The sequence below is a fragment of the Chrysemys picta genome, chromosome 24 (genome assembly GCF_011386835.1).
Source record: "Chrysemys picta bellii isolate R12L10 chromosome 24, ASM1138683v2, whole genome shotgun sequence".
Classification (NCBI taxonomy): domain Eukaryota; kingdom Metazoa; phylum Chordata; order Testudines; family Emydidae; genus Chrysemys; species Chrysemys picta.
The window spans coordinates 3,231,914-3,249,647 of record NC_088814.1 but is presented as its reverse complement, the minus strand read 5'-3'; the positions used below and the strand labels follow the sequence as shown (position 1 = coordinate 3,249,647).

At 44.6% G+C, this 17,734-nt stretch overlaps 1 protein-coding gene across 2 annotated transcripts; it reads left to right on the top strand.

Moving 5' to 3' along the window:
• The first annotated feature begins 446 nt into the window (after nucleotides 1–446).
• Nucleotides 447–16,454, top strand: GSDMA (gasdermin A). Of its 2 annotated transcripts, none has more exons than XM_008162728.4 (11): nucleotides 447–1,552; nucleotides 5,897–6,140; nucleotides 6,381–6,570; nucleotides 7,758–7,923; nucleotides 8,037–8,130; nucleotides 8,357–8,398; nucleotides 8,964–8,993; nucleotides 10,400–10,545; nucleotides 11,063–11,213; nucleotides 11,888–11,961; nucleotides 13,508–16,454. In XM_008162728.4, the coding sequence occupies exons 2-11, from the start codon at nucleotides 5,924–5,926 to the stop codon at nucleotides 13,748–13,750; spliced, it is 1,353 nt and encodes a 450-aa protein (XP_008160950.2). In that variant the 5' UTR covers nucleotides 447–1,552; nucleotides 5,897–5,923; the 3' UTR covers nucleotides 13,751–16,454. The 2 variants fall into 2 exon arrangements, with proteins under 2 accessions (XP_008160950.2, XP_042700515.2); XM_042844581.2 differs by having other exon boundaries at nucleotides 11,888–12,024; nucleotides 13,508–16,265.
• Nucleotides 16,455–17,734: the final 1,280 nt, after the last annotated feature.

Below are 17,734 nucleotides of genomic sequence, written 5' to 3'. Positions count from 1 at the left end.
GAGAAGTTATTTGTGCCAGGAGAACCGACCTGCCTGGAAAGTTACACTCAGAGGAACAAAAACAACGAGGAGTCCTTGTGGCACTTTAGAGACTAACACATTTATTTGGGCCTAAGCTTTCGTGGGCTAAAACCCACTTCATCGGATGCATGCAGTGGGTTTTAGCCCATGAAAACTTATGCCCAAATAAATGTGTTAGTCTCTAAAGTGCCACAAGGACTCCTCGTTGTTTTTGCTAATACAGACTAACATGGCTACCACTCTGAAACCTGTCACTCAGAGGAATGTGTCTGATCAGACTCATCTGGCAGCATGTGGGGGAAGACAGGAAGCTCTACCCAGCGCCCAGCCAGGTTGGTTAGTTGTGTGTAGGGGGGAGGGTGGGCACCTGGCTCATTGACATCAATATTTTCTCAGTTGTGGGCTGGGGCCATAACCCTTAACCAGGCCCCCTGCTTAATGGAGATGCCTCCTGGCTTATGTCATTTGGGCTCCTGCTGGTTCTGGTCTGTTTGTTCTTCTCACACTGTGATACACATGGAGCCAGCGCATGAATTTGCCTCATCCCCTGCCTGATCCTGGATGTTGGTTTTGGGTGACATAGCTGGGTCTATGTGGGGGACTACACCTCCCTGTGGGACTGGTGGGAAAGCAGCAGTAACTGGGCAGAGACATTAACTGGGTGCTGTACAAACAGACAGACGCTGCCCGAAGAGTTCAGCGTCCAAGAGCCTGATCATGGAGAATGCGGAGAGGAGTATCATAAGTGTGCACGCTGGTTCCTGAGCTTGGTTTTCACCACCTGGAGATTTTTTTTTCATAAGTAAACGCCCTTCACAGCGCCTCTGCCATTTGAGGTTGGGGGTCCAGCTTTTGCCCGTTTAAAGAGTCACTCTGTCTAGGTTCTTGTCTTCTATCATGTCCCTCCAAAAGTAAACACATAATTTTGTATATGTAACTGATGGGGTTTAAAACATGCAATCCACAACTCCACTTCTGCCCATTTGCTTCTCCCCCAAGGCTCCATACTGAGCAATGCACGCTGCTGGGGCCTGGAGTTGCTGTAGATGACACCTTAAAGTGGCATTGTAGAACTCAAGGCGGCACTTTGTCCAAGTCCACTGTACAGCCTCTGGGCCTGACATAGGACGAGCAATGCCAAACAGGAGTTTGCTGCAAGTACAGAAAGTTTGCCAAAATGCTGAGATGGAAAAAAACAACGAGAAGCTGCTTGGAGGCAGAACTAGAAACAAGCACACACTTCCCATACATCACAGGAAGTAGAGAGGAAGCGGGGGATTTTTATTTCAACTGCTGAAAAAATGAAACTATATGAGGCCATGCTGAGATGACGAAACATAGCCGATTGCAGCACTACCAAACAGTTCTGCCAAGTTTGTTTCTAAGATGAGACACCATTGAAGGACAAGAAACACACAAGGCGTCGGTATGCTGCTGTGGGAGTGAGTTTACAGTAAGAGAGGCGCGGGCACACAGGCTGCCTGTTAGCTACTTCTGAGACCCTCCTTTCTTCCAGTCTTCAGACAGCGTGGTAAGTGTTTAATCAAGAGACTGTAATAATGATGCAAGCTTAGGGTAATACTGATGGGGGAGGGCTATTCCTTTTTCCACTGGAGTGCAAAAACAAACAAAAAAAGACCCTGTGCCGGTTCCTGCTCTGATTTCTAATCAGTGCCTTTCTGCTCTTTAAACAAAGCCATGCTACTGGAGTGTTGGGTTTTTAAAAGAACCACCACTTACGGGCTATGAGTAAAGCAAGTTATGTGTAACATTGGAAGAAAAGAACAGTGATTTTTTTTCCAGGAGGGGTGGACAGTATTAACCTGAAGTATAAAGGTGGGGAGGAGCAACCCTTCCTTCCTTCTCCATAGGAGCTGAATCCTAGCTGTGAGGGGAAATTTCACTGGGCACAGAGAAAAAGCACGTAACTTTCTTCTGTTTGGGCAGGTTTAGTTTTGTAAATCACTAATCATATTATACTTTGTCCTGAGTCACCATAGAACATACCACAACTTTCTGAGATACCAGACACGCACTCAGGAATTTCTTCCACCTATGCACTGCTTCTTTGCACAGATAAACAGTTACCTTCCTCATCCCAACATTTGGAGAAACCCTCCATAGGCAAATCCTTGCCCCTAGTAGACACAGGTTCAGGATTATTTCTTTCCTGTGACTGGTTTATGTCATCAGCTTGACTGAACAAAGCTTTAATATCATCCCCAATCAAAAGATCCTTAGGCAATAACTTTCTTACCCCAGCTATAACTTCACATTTAACACCATTCCATTCAGATGGAGTCAGGCTAAAGGCACACTTACAGTAAACTCAGAGGATTACAATATTCACTCTGACAAGATCCGCTTTAACAGGAGTGATGTTAGAAGCTATAATTTGCCCTAAACAGCTTTTCCCATTGACTTTTACATTCTCTGCACAAGTTACGGGGTTACCTTCACCCAAGCTCACAGTAAAAGCATTTACATAAAAGGGGGCTGTGTTGGGGTAAACTTAGTTACACACACAACGGCTTAGAGTCAAACATACCAACACCGTTACAAACTGGATAGATTCTATCCCCAGCTTTGCTGTCTAGAGGAGCTGTTTTTTCAGGATGACACAGTTATTCAGGATGTTCATTTATCCTCTTGAGTAGGAGCTTAAGTCTGTCCACTTTTGCCTTAGCTTCTAGTTCCTACAATTGAATATCTGCCATTTTTTGTTCCTGTTCAAAACCCAGGTATTCTCCTTCTGCAACTTCTCCTTCCTTATCAGCTATTGTTTGCTTTTGTTCAAGTTCTAGCTGCTGGCTTTGCACTGCGAGCATTTTCGCTGAGTCTGCTTCCTTATCATTGGCAATTAACAGATTTTTCAGTTCCTGTTCTGCGGCCTTTTGCTTAAAATACAATCCTCTCTGTGAGCACAATTCTTCCAGGCTTTTTCAATCAGGATCTTGATCATGGGTCACTCACTAACTGATTTTTAACCCTTAAACTCTCCAATATCAAAATTAAATTTTGACACGCAGGCGGTTCTGATCCAAAAACCCAATTAGCCTGTGGTAATGTGTATCCACGCACGACTACGCCACTGTGACCAGGGTCCGAGTGAGAAACCAGCTACCGTCACTCAATCAGGGTGAACTGCAAAGAATGGGGCAGCCAAACCCCCAAAAGCTGGTGGATATTCCAATACTTAGATTTACCAAGCCAGCATAAAACAGCTTCTTTATGACCTTACTGGTTACTAAGAAGTCCAAACAACACAGTTCCCTTCAAGTGATCCAGCCTCAGGCCTCCATCCAGGTACCCACGTCAAATATGATGAAAACTTCTGTAAATCTTATTTCATCATATAAAAGAAAAGGGTCTACCAATCCCAAAGGATCAGACACATTACCTCCCAGGTTAATGAATGTTTCAGATCTTGCACGCTACAGCCAATTCTTATTAACTAAACTAAAATTTATTAAAACACAAAAGAGAGCATGGTTAAAAGATCTATACACATGCAGACAGAAGTTCAATTAATTGAGGTTCAGATTCACAGCAGAGAGGGTGAGCTTTGTAGTTGCAAAGAGTTCCTTTAGAGTTCAGGTCATAGTCCAATGTCCAAATCTCATATTCAGGGCGTACCACCATAACTGGGACCTCAGTCTTGTGACTCAAACTTCCCCTGATGAAGTCTAAGCAGATCTGATATTTTATACAATTTAATGTCCTCTTTGACAAGTTGGGATTTCCTCAAGAAAAAAAGGTCATTAGGATGACCTTGAAGGAGGTCCATCACGAGGACTTAGTTATAGGAATTAACATAAGGCCATTTGCTTTTTTCCTCCACCATTCATGGTACATTTCAAAGAGAGATGAATACCGAGGTATCCCGTGTTTACAATTCATTTAAACGCTAGGATGTTCTTTTGACCTCTGAATGATCAGAATACAGCACAGACAGGGACTGTTAATTACATTGTGGACCCTACTCATACATATTATTATATGCAGCATCCATTAATCCGTCTTTGTTGACCCACATCTTTGACTGCTCTGCCTTTCTGAGTCTAGTGCAGGGGTAGCAACCTATGGCACGCATGCCAAAGGGGGCACATGAGCAGATTTTCAGTGGCACTCACCCTGCCCGGGTTCTGGCCACCAGTCCGGGGGGCTCTGCATTTTAATTTAATTTTAAATGAAGCTTCTTAAACATTTAAAAAATGTTATTTGCTTTTACTAGTGAAAGCTTCCAGGGTCTATTCCCAGCTCTGCCACTGACTCACTCTGTGACCTTGGGCAAGTTATTTCTACTCGGTGCTTCAGTTTCCCTCTCTGTGAAATGCCAGTGACAGCAACCTGCCTTTGTGTTCTTGGATCTACTGATGAAAAGTACCTGCATAATAGCTCGTTATTGCCCTCCTTAGATAATAAGCTCTTTGCAGCAAGAAATTTCTCTAGCTCTATATTTTGTGAAATATGGACGTTGATGGTTCAATCTGAATGCCTGCTGGTGACAACTGGTTTTAAAGATAAGGTATAGTGGTCTACTAGCGTCCCAGCACTGGGAGAGGACAACATTGTCTAGAATCCTCTTCAACTAATCTGAGATCATTCAAGAAATTTCATTTGTATTGTTCACCCATCATGGGGGAGTAATGATCAAATTCCTTTAGAAACTAATTTCATTCTCTGACCCTAAACAATTTACATGATCAAAAACATGGGCAGCGGGTATAATAGGCCAGGGCTGGCGCTGTTGGTGCCGCCAGATCCCCGGTTGCGGGGTTTTGGAGGAAGTTTTTGATTTATTATGCCCCATGAAGGTTCCGGGGCGGTTGAGGAGGCGATATATGCTATTCAGTTTCCCGGGTTCATCAGTAATCTCCCTGGATTTGAGAGAGATTACTGACGAATCCAGGAAGCTGAGTAGCAAATACCCCTCCTCAGCCACCCCAGAACCTGCATGGGGCATATCAAAAGTGTCTTCGGACAAGAATGAGAGGCTTGGGGCCTGGAGATGGGAGGTGTGGCTGGGGCTCCTCTGAGCAGGTGGGGCGGGGGGTTCGGGGAATTGTGGCTCCAGCTGCAGGGGAGGGGGTCTCAGGGCTCTGGCTGTAGGGAGGGTTCCTGGGGGGGCACAGTCAGGGGCTAACCTCCCCTAAGGGGGGCTCCACTCCCCGCCCATGATCAGAAAGCATACCGTGTGACAGGATACGATTAAACAAACCTACTTTAGGAGATCTAGGTCCTGTTCACAATTCTTGAACTGACTCACTGTATCTGATCTTGGGCAAATCATGTCTCTCTCTCCAATTGGGTGTAACAGCAGCAGCCCACCTCAGAGGCCGTTTGTGGAGCTCAGGCCTGGTCTACACGGCCTTGTGTCGACCTAGCTGTGGCAACGTCTTCACTTAAATTTGGCTCCCACCACTGTAAGTGCGTCGCTACGCCAATTTAGTAACACCACCTTGCCAAGCAGTGTAGAGTCACAGTCAATGTAATTAGGTCAACGCAGTGTCAGCGTAGACACCGTGCTGCTTACATCGACTGTTACTGGCCTCCAGGAGCAGTCTCACAATGCTTCCCCTGACAATGCAATCAATACAAGCACTGCTGTTGAGGACACACACTGCTGACACAACGACCCCAGTGTGCACTCACACAAGTGATATAATAATGACAGTGGCTGTACGCTAGCGTAAGCTAGATCAACAATGTTGGTCAACACGGCCTTAGGTTTTTTGCTTGTTTTTAAGAGCTCTGAGCAGGTAAAACTTGCTGTCAAAGAGCAAAATACCTTGCTGCAACCTCCAGTTCAGATTTCAAATGTGTTTATTTCACTTGTCTCTGCCTCCTAAGGTAAAAGTACATTTTGCTTCAGTTCAAGGTACATCAGGCTGCAGACAGGATGTTTCACAAGGCAACCAAAGACCTGGTAAAGCAGGTGGCTCCAGATGGAGATCTGCTCCCAGTTACCAGCCTTATTGACCAAGATCACTTCAGACCCCTATACCTCGTTCGAAAGAAACCAAAAAAGGTATTCTGGATGACTCGTCACTGCTACTACAAAACAGGAGTTCAGCTCAGTGCCATTCTGGTACCTGGACAGGACAGCAGAAATCTAGGTAATGCCAGTCTTCCCACGTTATTTACCCGTCCAGTGTGGCAACACTGCCTGCAGCATCCTGGGCTTGAGCGGCTGTTTTCTTTTAGTGACTGGCCAGGGAATTATGCGGCTTGTGTCTGAGCTCTGTCAGGCCACATCCTTCCTGTGTGCACAGGAGCTATGGGCCAGAATTACGTATTAATGGTACAAAGAGAATGTGTTAACTCTTGCAGGGTTTCTCTCTCCCCCCTCCCCACAGATATCCAGGATTCACACTCATTCACTGTTGAGGACTGCACTGATGGCAGAGTAAAGTGGACTATTAAGCTGCCTGAAGACTTTGTGAGTACGGAATTGACGCTAGATGCTGGCAGCTACCAAGTGAAGTCCATCAAGGTGAAAAGAGCAGAGGTCAGCCCAGCAGATCTCGAGTTTCTACAAGGAGAAAGGTGAGGCTGGCAGAAATGGGGAGAAGGAAGGAAATCTCTAACTTATGCAGTACAGTAACTCACTTAAAGTCACCCTGGTTAATGTTGTTATGTTGCTGATCAATTAGGGAACATGCTCGTTTAAAGTTGTGTAATGCTCCCTTCTAACTTTGTTTGGCAGCTGCCTGCTTTGTCTACTGCTTGCAGGAAGAGCAGCCCCTTACAGCTAGCTGGTGGGGGCTTGGAACCCGGGTGGACCAGCAGCCCCCCATCAGCTCCCCACTCCCCTAAATTCCCTGTGTAGCAGCTGCCTGCAGTTCAGCTGTGTCCCTCCCCCCACTGCCACGTGCTGCTCCTGCCCTCTCCCTTGGAGCTGCTCCTGGAGACTCCTGCTTGCTGTGCCGGGAGGGAAGGAAGAGGGGAGCTAATGTCAGGGTGTCCCACTCCCCCCTGCACCCCTGCTTACCCCATCTTCCATAGAGCAGAGGGGACACACCAGGGCTGCCGTCTCAGCATGCTGATCTAATTAACAAGGCAGTGTACTTAACGGAAATGCACATATCTCCCTCCATTCCTGCTGCTTTGCAGAGTGAGAGAGTTAACCTTTGAGGGCTCAGCCAATTGCTAGTTCATCATTTAGCAGTAAGGGAAATATCCCACCCTCTGACTCCTCCATCTTAACCAAGCTTCACAATCACCACTGTGTACTAGTATTAAATTGTTTGTTTAAAACGTGTGTGTGTGTTCTTTTGTCTGGTGAAAAAAATTTCCCTGGAACCTAACCCCCTCATTTACATTAATTCCTATGGGGAAATAAGATTCCCTTAACACTGTTTCGCTTGAAGTCGCATTTTTCAGGAACAGAACTACAACGTTAAGTGAGGAGTTACTGTAGCTACCCATGGGCCCGTGTCAGCTGCTGAGACTAGCTCTAACAGGGCCACATCTCATTTCCCCTGGCTGCACCTCTCACCAGTACTATGAAAGGAGATGGAATAGAGGCTTCCATGGCTCTGTGCAACTCAGGGATTCTGCTTAGATCAGAGGAATTACCTGGTGGACACTTAAGCCAGCTTTCCTCTTGATTTCTGCCCCCAGAGTGGCAAATCCAAGAATAAAGGGAGCCGGTATCAAGACTCTACACTAACCTACAGAAAGAAACTCAGTAGTGATGCAGAGTCCCCTTTTTTTATTTTTTTTTTTTTTAGGAAAATCAACATGGACCATTCCATCATTAAGGATTTACGGAAGCGCAGAGAGAACTTGTATGTGATCAACGAGGCGGTACAGACTTTGGAGGAGAGCACATTATACAAGGCCAACACCATGGAAGGCAACATTCTGAATGACATCTGTGTCCATTTTTCATTAAAGGTTCCATTTCTATCTAGATTCAGGAAATGTGTGTGTGGAGGGGAGAATAGCCCCCTCTTTTTAGCACATCTCTGTGCTGTGTGAGCTCGCTAACTCCTCTTTCCATGAACCAGGGCACCAGAGGCAGCAAGCGTGTCATAATTATCCCTAAGGACTGTGTCCTAGCGTTCAGAATCAAGCCGCTAATTATTCAAAGTGAATCATGGGGTAAGTATCATCCAGAAAACTCCAGCTCATCCACTAGGGGGGAAAAAAGCAATACACCAGAAATGAACTTCCCAAGATGTAACTTGTGTGTTACAGATATTTGGTAGTGGTATTTTCAGGCCTAAATACTGCTGGTCAAAATCTGAAGAAAAAAAACCCAAACCTGAGGCACCAAATAACTCTTCAAAGGTTATAAATGGTCATTTCCCTTTTTCTATCTTCCCAGGCATTTCCCATCATCCGGATGATGAAACATTTGTTGCAGACGGTAAACAGAACATTTTGCCATCTTCATTTGTGTTAATTCTCTCTCTAAAGCGTGATTTTTAAATCAGTTTAGTTAAAATAGTGTAACTTTGTGTATGGACACTCATATCAATTTAATCCTGGCTTAGAACCGTTTACCTTGCACCAGTACGTTTATAGGAGCAAACTAAATTGATATAGCCAGTTTTAAACCATTGCAGGCCCTTGCACCAGTTTAATCTGTTTTTAAATTCTCTTAAATTAAACCAGTGCAATCTGTATGTAGACAAGCCCCCAATGTTGCTAATACAGATGTGGCTGAACCAATCTTAGCAACAGTGGGAATTTTTTTGAAAATTTCCAGTGTAAACAAAGCTAGTCCAGAGGGATTCTTTTAGTCAGTTCATGACAAATTAAATTTATTAACAAGGATAATGGCTTTCCTCAAATATACGTAGCCTTTATACTGACACAGTGGAGTGGAGTAAAATGGAGGTAAGATAAATGCACGTTGGTGTTGACAACAATTCAGAATTACAAGAGCTCAACTTCAATGGTAATTTTTCTTCACCTCTCTGCCTTCACAGGTGCAACAGCGCAATCTAAGTACTCCCCAGGTAGGTAGCTCTTTATAACATCCTCATCCAACATCAGGATACAATGTAGACAAATCCTTTCAGGGTGGTTCTGACCTTGTAAGTCATTGCTCAGGGAAGCCACCTAGAGATACGTAGATTTCCCAGACTTTTCACTCTGCAGAGCACTTCATAACAAAGAAATCCTCTCACAGACCCACCTCTTTTGACATCCCACTGCTTCAGTCTCAGAACATTTCACTCTAAACTACCAGAAAGGTCCCCACAGACTATGGATTTATCCACATGCCAGCTTGAAAAATATTACTCCAGAGCTGTCCGCACCACATAGGTTATAAAGATTTGTTTCTGGACTGTATACTGAGTTTCAGGGTCTGACTGCTTCCCAATTTTGCACCTTTACAGTCACGAATGCCTGTGCAAAATGGATGTAAAATGCTACCGATTCAGAACTTACTCATACCCACTGAAATGTTTTACATCCATTTTGCACAGGTGTAAGTGATGACACAAGGTTCAAAGGAGTGGGGAATCATGCTCACAAGGTACATTTTTGTCATCTCTCGTACAGAGATCTCATATGCAGGATCTGAAATTTCACCAGATGCCACAGCATGAAAATCAAAATTGACACAGTTTAAGTGGCTTATATAAGCCAGTGACAATTTATGTATCAGAGGGGTAGCCGTGTTAGTCTGAATCTGTAAAAAGCAACAGAGGGTCCTGTGGCACCTTTGAGACTAACAGAAGTACTGGGAGCATAAGCTTTCACTTGCATCTGAAGAAGTGAGGTTCTTACCCACGAAAGCTTATGCTCCCAGTACTTCTGTTAGTCTCAAAGGTGCCACAGGACCCTCTGTGACAATTTATGTTGACTTTCATGTGATTTGGGTATTTCTCACTTATCAGAAAGCAGCATCAGAATGTCTGTAAACAAAAATTTGATGTCATTGTGTAACAATTTCATCTCTCGCTGTACTTGTCAATGTAAAGTGGTGTAAACCTGACAATCATCGTACAAAATTTCTTGACAAAGCAATGGTTTATGCTGCTGTGCATTTCATATAGGCTACCCTTAAACTATGGCTTGGAAATATTTTAATGGACTAATCTTTTTTTCAGTGAAGGAATTAGAATGAGGTGACTTGTATTCTATTCTAGGCTCGGTTATTAACTTATCATGTGACTTTGGACAAGTTATTTCTGTAACATGGAAAAATATTTACTTTAATAAGAAAACGTATCAAGATCCTTGGATAGGAGGCATTAACTGAGAACAAAGTAACATGTGATTCTCTGAATATGTCTTGGAACAGAAGCCTTTCCAAATTTAAGTTTTCCAAATCTAAATTTTGAGTCCTGTCTGACACTTTTGAACTGGGACTAGCAGGTAATCCTGCATTCTGACTCTCCTCCGTTGTTTTCAGATGGAGGAATGGAAGACCTGCAGACCGACGTTGAAAAAGAATGTGCAGAGCTCTCACAGTTGTCCACAGATCTGCGTGCCAAGTTCTTAAAATCAATCATAGCCGTGATAATAAACAGCGACCTCTTGCAAGAACTCACACTCCAGGTAAAGCTCCTTTTTTCAGTCATTATGGGTTTAGAGACACACACCCTCCCCCCCACTCCCCCACTTGGAGTTCCTTCCTATCCTGTGACCATCTGTCAGTCCAGCACCTTCTGATCTGGCCCCCATCGCCATATAAGTAGATAACTAAACGCACAACCCCAGCCTTGCTCTGGAAGGAAGATAGACAGAATGACTCGGTAGGCCTCTTCCATCTAACTTCTATGAGTATCTTTTAAAAAGGAGCACAGATATTCCTACATCTGAATATGCCAATGGACCATTTCATCCAGTATCCTGTATCTTACAGCAGCAAATGTGAATATTCAACTCCCCTAATCCCCAGTTGTGCTACAGTAGATAGCTGAGGTTAGGAAAAATATGGTCATCCAACACCCCTTTCCTCCCAGCACAGTCAGATGCATACTTCAGTACATCACATGACCACGCTGGATTAGTTATCTCAGTAGCCTCCAACTCTCAGTCCTGAAGCTTTTTTTCCCCCTCCCCTAACCTGCAGCTAGAAGAGGCTTTTGAAGATGCTGATAAATGTGAGCTAAAGAGTGAGAATCCAGACTTGGAAGACTTGCTAAACAATTTACAGGATTCTGCAGGAAGCATACATCTTTACCTTGTTGGGCCAGTTCTCTACACTCTACACGCATTTGGTGGTAAGAATAAGTTCTGGGTATTTTAACGGGGGCACCCAACCACACCAGAATATAAGAAATGCGTCTGCCTATGAAGAACAGAATGAATGAGGAAGGCGAACTCGCATGGTTCAGACATTCCTTAGATTCTTGGCTGGGCAGGGTGCAGAGACTGCTGAGAATTTGGACTTGCTTTTGGCAGCCATTGCCAGCTAACACAGTGTACCATTTGCCAGACGTAGCATTGTGATGGAGTTTGCATCCCGTTATGGCATCCTATTGCGGCACCCATCTGGAAACACAATGCATTGGGGAACCAGAACATAGCCCACCGAGGACCTGAAACCTCAGCAAGAACCTGAGGAAGGGTGGTTAAGTAACAAGAGTGGGGGAATCAGGACTCTCTGGTTCTATTCAGTTTTGCCGCAGCTTGTTCTGTGACTTTGGGCAAGCCACTTCCTCCCTTGTCTGTGCCTCTGCTGCCCCATCTGTATAATGGGAATAGTAATTTCAACCACTCACCCCCTCACAAGGATAGTAAAACTTAATTTAGTCCAATTATTGAAGTGCTTTGAGATCATCAGAAGGGAGTGCAGACAACTGATGATTATACACCTGGGCTTGTCCACCCTCTGCACTTGCCCTCTCACCGCCCAGAAAGAAACCCTTCTCTCACATGATTTCTTCTTTTCCAGAGCTAACTGAGGATCAGTTACTGCGGCTGGCACAGTCTGTGCAGAAGCAGATTGTATCCGAACAGCTCGAGCTGGTGAGAGAGAACGCCAGTGAAATACAGCACCACACATCTCTCAATGAAGTCTTCCCTTTTGTGGTATTAAAGCAAAGCTATCAGGGCATAAGCAGCAACACCACAGCTTGAAGTGATGCAAGGAGGAAGGGTTACTACAAGCTTCAAACAAGGCCCGGATCATAACTGCCCACTTTCAGAGAGATCCACTAAAACACAGAGGCCCAAATTTTCTGACACTGAGGGCCACATGGCATCTACTCAGGAAGCCATGGGTGGCACCTAGATTGCAGATACAGGATATGCCTAAAAAACTGAACAGAAGCAACCCTACCAATTGTTGGAATTTTTATTCTCCTTAAGAGATGAACAGAAATTACTTTGTAATTTGAATTCAGCATGTTCTAGCTGTGCTGTTGCCCAGTGTAACGGGGTTGCACTCACCTCTCATGAGCACCCCTTGCCCGAATGCTCTCTCTCTCTCTGTTTGTGGTGGGTCTTTGCTGATTCAGCCCACCGGCCAAGTCATACACAGTCCGTCTGTGAGATAAAAGCAAAGCAAACCCTTTTCGTGGTACAAGTCTAACAGGGCTTCTCTCAGTGCCCTCTATAATGTCTCTCTCAGTTTGTCCGGAATACAGCAGTGCCCCAAAGCTCCTTCGCTGGAGGCAGTGTCTTCGCCTTCCCAGGGCCTTTCTGGCCCCAACTCTTCAGCTGGGCCACTACAGTTCTGTTCCCGTTCTGGGGTGCCTCAAAGTCCAGGCTACTTTCCCAGTGGCTGGTGGCGGAGGGGGACCCAGGCCCACCCTCTACTCCAGGTCGCAGCCCAGGGACCCTATAGATAGCAGCCATCCATAACATCCCTTGAAAGAAACGGTGTTGCTGCTATAATTCCCTTAGCCACTTTCCCATGGCTCCCGCACATTCCTCACCCTTCCCTCAGGGCCTTGTCCTCGTAGAGTCCCAGCAGCCAGCCTAGAGCACCAGCCACTCTCCTCCTGCTCTAGCAATGAACTAAGCTTTCTCTGGCCCTGGAGCTCTTCTTATACTGCCCTGCTGGGCCCTGATTGGCTGCTTCCCACACAGCTGCTCTGGACAGCTTGGAGGACCTATCTACTGCCCTTTTCTGGGGCTGGGTGTGGCAGGGCCACAAGGCCTCCAGCAGGGGGCCTCAGGGCCCTAGTCGTCCCATCACACCCAGTTTTACCCTCACTCAGCAGTTACTGGGAGAACCTAGCTGTGGGTTGCATTTGTATGTCATGCTCCTGCTTTAAAGACAAAATACTCACTTTTAGGGAACAACTAATCCAGGAAAAATTGGAAATCAATAAGTGTTTATCATGATCTTAACAGAAAATAAGAATCTTAGTTCTAGTAATGCACATTTAACCACAGCACCTTTCACCTTGAAGGATCTCAGAGCACTTTGCAAACTGAAAGACAGAGATCATTTTTACATCCACTGCAGTGACTCCGGTTGAGTTCTGCGGGTGATTTCTGGCAGAGGCTTATTCCTGTAGCAGCCAGAGATTTAACATTCTGATTTTGCTTCTTTGTTGTTGCAAAGGTCAAGAGCATCTTGAAGCAAGATTTCCACCTGAAAGACGCTTTCACCCTGGATGCCAAGCTGGTCTCCTCCCTGCAAGAGGAGGAACTGAACATAACCAAGGCAATGATAGAGCTGGGTGGAGTAACACTGCAGAGAAATGGACCTTCTTTCACTGGGACTGGAGACCTGGCTGCTTTCTCAGCCCTCAGTGCATTGTATGTAGCCTTGTATACTTTACATCTTCTGTCTAGATCAGAGTAGATAGGACACCTTTCCTCACATTAGAAGGGATGTCAATAGAAAGACTGAAAAAATATTTCCTGAGGTTGATTATGGGAAGTGAGTTTTTCTCTACAAAAAGTATCCCCAATTTTATACACATCCACACACTGTAGCAACCTCACTTTGATCTGGATGAGACTCTCTTCATATCTCCTCAATGCTGCTTCTAGATCAGTAGGTGGGAGAAGGGGATTGTTGCAAGTTGCCTGGCAGCCAAAGGAAGCGAAAACCAGAACCAAGAATTAAAACAGGTTCTCTCACGAGAACCCATGGCCCAGGATGTCGTGAGCTTACCTGCCATATTTTGGCAGAACCGGCCAATGGGAGCTGGGGGGGGGGGGCTGCGGGCAAGAGGAGCTGGAGCTGCTGCTGGCTGCTGGCTGCTTCAGGCGCAGCACGGTCCGCAGTGCCAGGACGGGCGGGAAACCTGTCTCTGGCACCCTGGCTGCGCCGCTGACTGGGAGCTGCTGGAGGTAAGTCCGTGCCCCAACCCCAATGTTACATTGCATATGGAAACATCGGGGGGCACAACTGCCTAGAGAACAGCCACTAATTATAACCTATAAGTAATGTAGTAAGCCCTCCCCCCTACTCTACTAGACAGCCTGGACCCAACCTTCTCGGGCCCACTGTAATGGGAAGTCTGGAACACTAATTGGAATAGGCATGGTATGCCCATACGAGAGAAGGTGCAGTACTACACAAGGGGCAGATGGAATATCAACACCTTCCATCTTGATTCCTGGCCCTATCAGGAAGTGTGTTACCATATGTCCTATGCTTTTCCAGGGATACCTGGCCAGGAGGATCCCAAAAGAAAAGGAATGAAAAAAGGGGAGGTGGAGTGTTAGGATATAGATATTCAGGCCTATCTGTAAACGCCTATACTTTAAGAATGTAGGTATATGTTTATCACTTAGCTAGTTATAGAGGTATAAAAGAATCAAAATCACTGTCTGCCGGTGTCAGGGCCTTTTCTCACTGTGACAGTTTGAGGCCTTGTTCTTAAGCTAAGGCCTTTGGCTAAGCAGTGGGAGCAGCCATAAACTGGAAAGTGTCATGTCGTCACACATTTCAAATCAGTCGTATTGAACTCAGGCAATCTGGGGCTGTAAGAAAGGGGATCCGATCCATCCCCTCCAGAGAAAGGGAAGAGCCTAGAAGATGTAAAAGGAAATTTAGTTTGATAGTTTTCTGTTTGGTAAGAACTCACTAACCAATAGACATAGTTGGGAAACCCTTATGCCTTTAAAAAGCAGCAAAGAGTCCTGTGGCACCTTATAGACTAATAGATGTATTGGAGCATGAGCTTTCCTGGGTAAATATTCACTTCATCAGACGCATGCCTTGATAGATGTAGTTGTGAAATCCTCATTTCTGTATTGTTTTGTCATTATAGTTCCCACTTTGCTATTGTTTATTTGCATGGTCTGGTTCTGTGATTGTTTCTGTCTGCTGTATAATTAATTTGGCTGGGTGTAAACTGATTAAGGTGATGGGATATAATTGGTTAGCTAATCATGTTACAATAGGTTAGGATTAGGTACATTTCAGTAAAATGATTGGTTAAGGTATAGCTGAAAATATTACTATATAAATTAGGGGCAAACAGGAAGTAAATGGGGATTTGAAAATAAGGGAAAAGGAACTTGGATTTAAGCTTGCTGGAAGTTCACCCCAATAAACATCAAATTGTTTGCACCTTCGAAGTTCAGGTATTGTTGCTCTCTGTTCACACGAGAAGGATACCATAAGGCCACATTAGGTCTAATATAAGTTAGCATAAGTAACCTTGGGTCAGAAGATTTAGCAATATGTATCTTGTGGTAGACTGTTAGACCACAAAGTAATAGTTCAGGTTTTATCTAGCCAGATTTTGGTACTTTCCTAACAGCATTGCATAAAGAAGCATGGCAATTCCTATTAGCACAAACGCTTGCGACAACCGTTGAACCCCAAAACCAGATAGCAGTAATAACAAACATGGACAAGAGGCCAATACTTAATCAAATATGGTCTCAGAAATAGGTGGGTGTAAGAAATGGGTGGTGTGAGTAATAAGTGCATAAAAAGTAACCAAACATGACCCTCAGCAGGTCCTTAGGATGACAGGATGTTGGCAACCTTCACATTTATCTCACCTTAATGGAAACTCACAGCCCTGAGGATTTGAGAGTGTATACACGATGCAAATTCTGTCATCTTTATCCTGTTTTTCTAGTTCTGATAAGGTGGGTGAGGTAATATCTTTTATTGGATCAACTTCTGTTGGTGAAAGAGACAACCTTTCGAGCTACAGAGAGTTCTCCTCCTGAAGAAGAGCTCTGTGTAGCTTGAAAGCTTTTCTCCTTCACCCACCGAAGTTGGTCCAATAAAAGATATTTATTACCTGACCCACCTTGTCTCGCTGATATCCTGGGACAAACACAACTACAACCCTACAATTTTCTAGTTCTGTAATTTTGATTATGGTATTAATAAAATTCAATGTCTCTGTGTGTGTCACCAATCATCTTCTTCACACTTAATCTTTAAGTAGCTGCCAAAAAATGAACCTGTTATTAGTAACAAGTGCATTTTGCACCCCAAATTAATCATAAGGCAACAAAGGCCAAACAAACTGACCCTTAAATAATGCTCAATAAAGACAGGCTTTGTCTGTGTTTCTACTACTCTTTGAAAACCTTCTTAGTTACTTTTACATTCTATATCCTCCTCCTTTTTGTACTGCACTGGTGGTGGTTGGGTTTGGGGATTTTTTATGGCTGGAGTGGGTTTTTTTGACTGTTTGTATAGCAGGGAGCCCTGATCCTGACTGGAGCCTCTGGACACTGCTACAATACAAATAAAAACAATCCCTTTCTGTAGGTTTATGGCAGATGTTTTTAAACACAAGTATCTATTCACTGATAAGCTGAGCAATTCAAAATATTTTCTTAATGTTAGATTACTTCTGAATTCCAGGTACTTTACGCCTGTCTAATCATATGTTGCACTCCTTCCGAGACCCCTGGGAATATTGTGAAGAAGAGGGCCTGAGGTCCCTGGGGGGTGAATTCAAGTCTGTTGTATAAAGCACCCCATGGGCTTGTCTACCCTAGAAAGTTTCACCACATTAACTATACCCATAAAGTTAAAGGAGCAAACCCTTCCCTAGTTTGGGCAGTTATACCAGTATTAAAGGGCCTACACTGTGTAGCCTATTCTGGTTTGGGAAGTGAAATTTGCTATACCATTATTGAGAACCTTTATACTGATATAACTGTCTACACAAGCACTTACATTGGTATAACAATATTGGTTTACAAAGTCACACTTCTAACCACATGGTTATACTGGCATAACTTTTCTAACATAGATCAGGCCATATTTACAATATGCCATGACACATGGGCAGAAGCTGTGATCAAAGCTCCACAAGACCATAAGGAGTGTTAACACTGATACTGTGGCTTTTGGCATGGGGGTGACTTGCTACCCTGCATCCCCTCACTCCAGCACCAGCCCAGGCCAGGAAAAATTGGGACTCCAACCCAATTAGGATGTTAAGGCCAAGACTATAACAGGGTTCAAAAAAGAACTAGATAAGTTCACGGAGGATAGGTACATCAATAAAAAGCAACGGAGAGTCCTGTGGCACCTTTAAGACTAACAGATGTATTGGAGAAGCACAAGCTTTTGTGGGTGAATGCCGACAAAGTGGGCATTCACCCACGAAAGCTTATGCTTCAATACATCTGTTAGTCTTAAAGGTGCCACAGGACTCTCCATTGCTTTTTACAGATCCAGACTAACATGGCTACCCATCTGATACTTGAGGTCCATCAATGGCTATTAGCCAGGATGGGCAGGGATGGTGTCCCTAGCCTCTGTTTGCCAGAAACTGGGAATGAGCGACAGGGGATGGATCACTTGTTGATTACCTGTTCTGTTCATTCCCTCTCCGGTACCTGGCATTGGCCA